General features: G+C 52.7%; 1 protein-coding gene across 1 annotated transcript in view; it reads left to right on the top strand.

The window, feature by feature from the left end:
- Nucleotides 1-241, top strand: part of VOLCADRAFT_98891 (uncharacterized protein) — a gene marked incomplete at both ends in the record, with an annotated part of 26,460 nt that extends 26,219 nt beyond the window's left edge. The window contains one exon of the mRNA XM_002957731.1: nucleotides 234-241. Coding sequence (XP_002957777.1) covers nucleotides 234-241 — 8 coding nt within the window. The remainder of the gene's footprint in view (nucleotides 1-233) is intronic.
- Nucleotides 242-1,525: the final 1,284 nt, after the last annotated feature.

Raw genomic sequence — 1,525 nt, 5'->3', positions numbered from 1 at the left:
TATTTACTGGAAAAGGCACTAGTATACGTCGCTCGACTACGGAGCTCGCATTCGTGCACACATGTTGGCCCGCTCCCGTGTCGCGGTTAATCAACACACACGCACACACACATACACACGCACACACACAGGCACACGCACACACACAGGCACACACAGGCACACACACACACACATCTGGCTCTTTGACTCCTGTGTCCCTCCGTTCCCTTCCCTCTCATCCTCCGCAACAGATCACTGACACCACCAAAGCGCTCGGCAATGCACCGACATTTAACGACATCTATGACACCACCAGCACCACCTGCTTCCCACATCAAAATGGGACCTGCTGTTCCACCAACACTCCTCTCACGCTCTCGCTTCCTCCATCCCCCTCACCCTTGCTACGACTCACACCCTCTCGCTCGCGCGCGCGCGCCAGACGCCGCGCGCATCTCCTTTCGCATACGCTTATCCCTCTGTCTTCCCCTCTCTCTTTTCCGATTAGGAGACTCTTGCGACGACGGATCAACCTTTGAAAGATGCCAAGACGCAAGACGCGTCCTGACAACCCTAGGAAATAAACAAGCAGCACTTCAATGACCGACCGACCGTTAGCGCTAACGGTTAATGACTAGGACATGTCGATTTTGTGATTTTCACTGTTTTAAAGGGACATGGCCCATGGGTCGTAAAGTCCAAAGTCAGCAAACCGGTTTAATACGGTTGTTAACGGTTGCCGATGCCAGTTACCGGTATTCGCGATACATAGCATGCGATGCATGCATTCGCAAATTCCAATACTTCGAATTTGAGCAAAAAGAGGAGTGCCCCGCATGTACGGTAACAAATCGCTTTATATATGCGCATGACAAGCCGCGTCGTGAATAAAGGGTGTATACATTTGTATGTATGTACGTATGTACGTACTTGCAGGTCTGCATTCTGCGCCATGATTGTAAAGTCGACATCATCTCCGGCTTCCAGGCATCACCACCCCCACCACCCACCCCCACCACCCACCCCCACCACCCACCCCCACCCCCACCCCATGGCAGCCGGCCTGCAGTTACCTTCCATTCCTGTATGCGTGTATTGTGGATTATATGTGTGTACATATTACAGTCCACCTCGCCCTCGCCCTCCTCCTCGTGCTGCTGCCACTTCGCCCTAAATGAGCCGACTGCTGCGTTTATTATAATGATCGACCCACCATCACCCCCGTTTTATATATCGCTGACTAACCGATTGCGGACGTCCTAACTAACAATAACCACCTGTTAACTAACCATGTCTCCATCTACGGACACGCACACACATACGCCTCACGCTTGCAGCTCCTTCCCTGTACCTCAATTCGTAGGCTTACTATTGTACATGTCGTACATGCCTCAAACTGACGTACGGAACAGGGGCTGTGCGTAGCGGTTTTTCCGGTGCGGCACATCAGGCCCCCCATCACCCGCTCTTCACCCAGAGGGCTCCAGAGGCCCTTTCGCAGGTTTGCACGATGTTGCCTCTCACGCGACAGTCGACAAATATA

The sequence above is a fragment of the Volvox carteri genome, assembly GCF_000143455.1.
Source record: "Volvox carteri f. nagariensis unplaced genomic scaffold VOLCAscaffold_78, whole genome shotgun sequence".
Taxonomy (NCBI): domain Eukaryota; kingdom Viridiplantae; phylum Chlorophyta; class Chlorophyceae; order Chlamydomonadales; family Volvocaceae; genus Volvox; species Volvox carteri.
The sequence above is the reverse complement of the archived record's forward strand: the minus strand, read 5'-3'. Positions and strand labels throughout refer to the sequence as shown.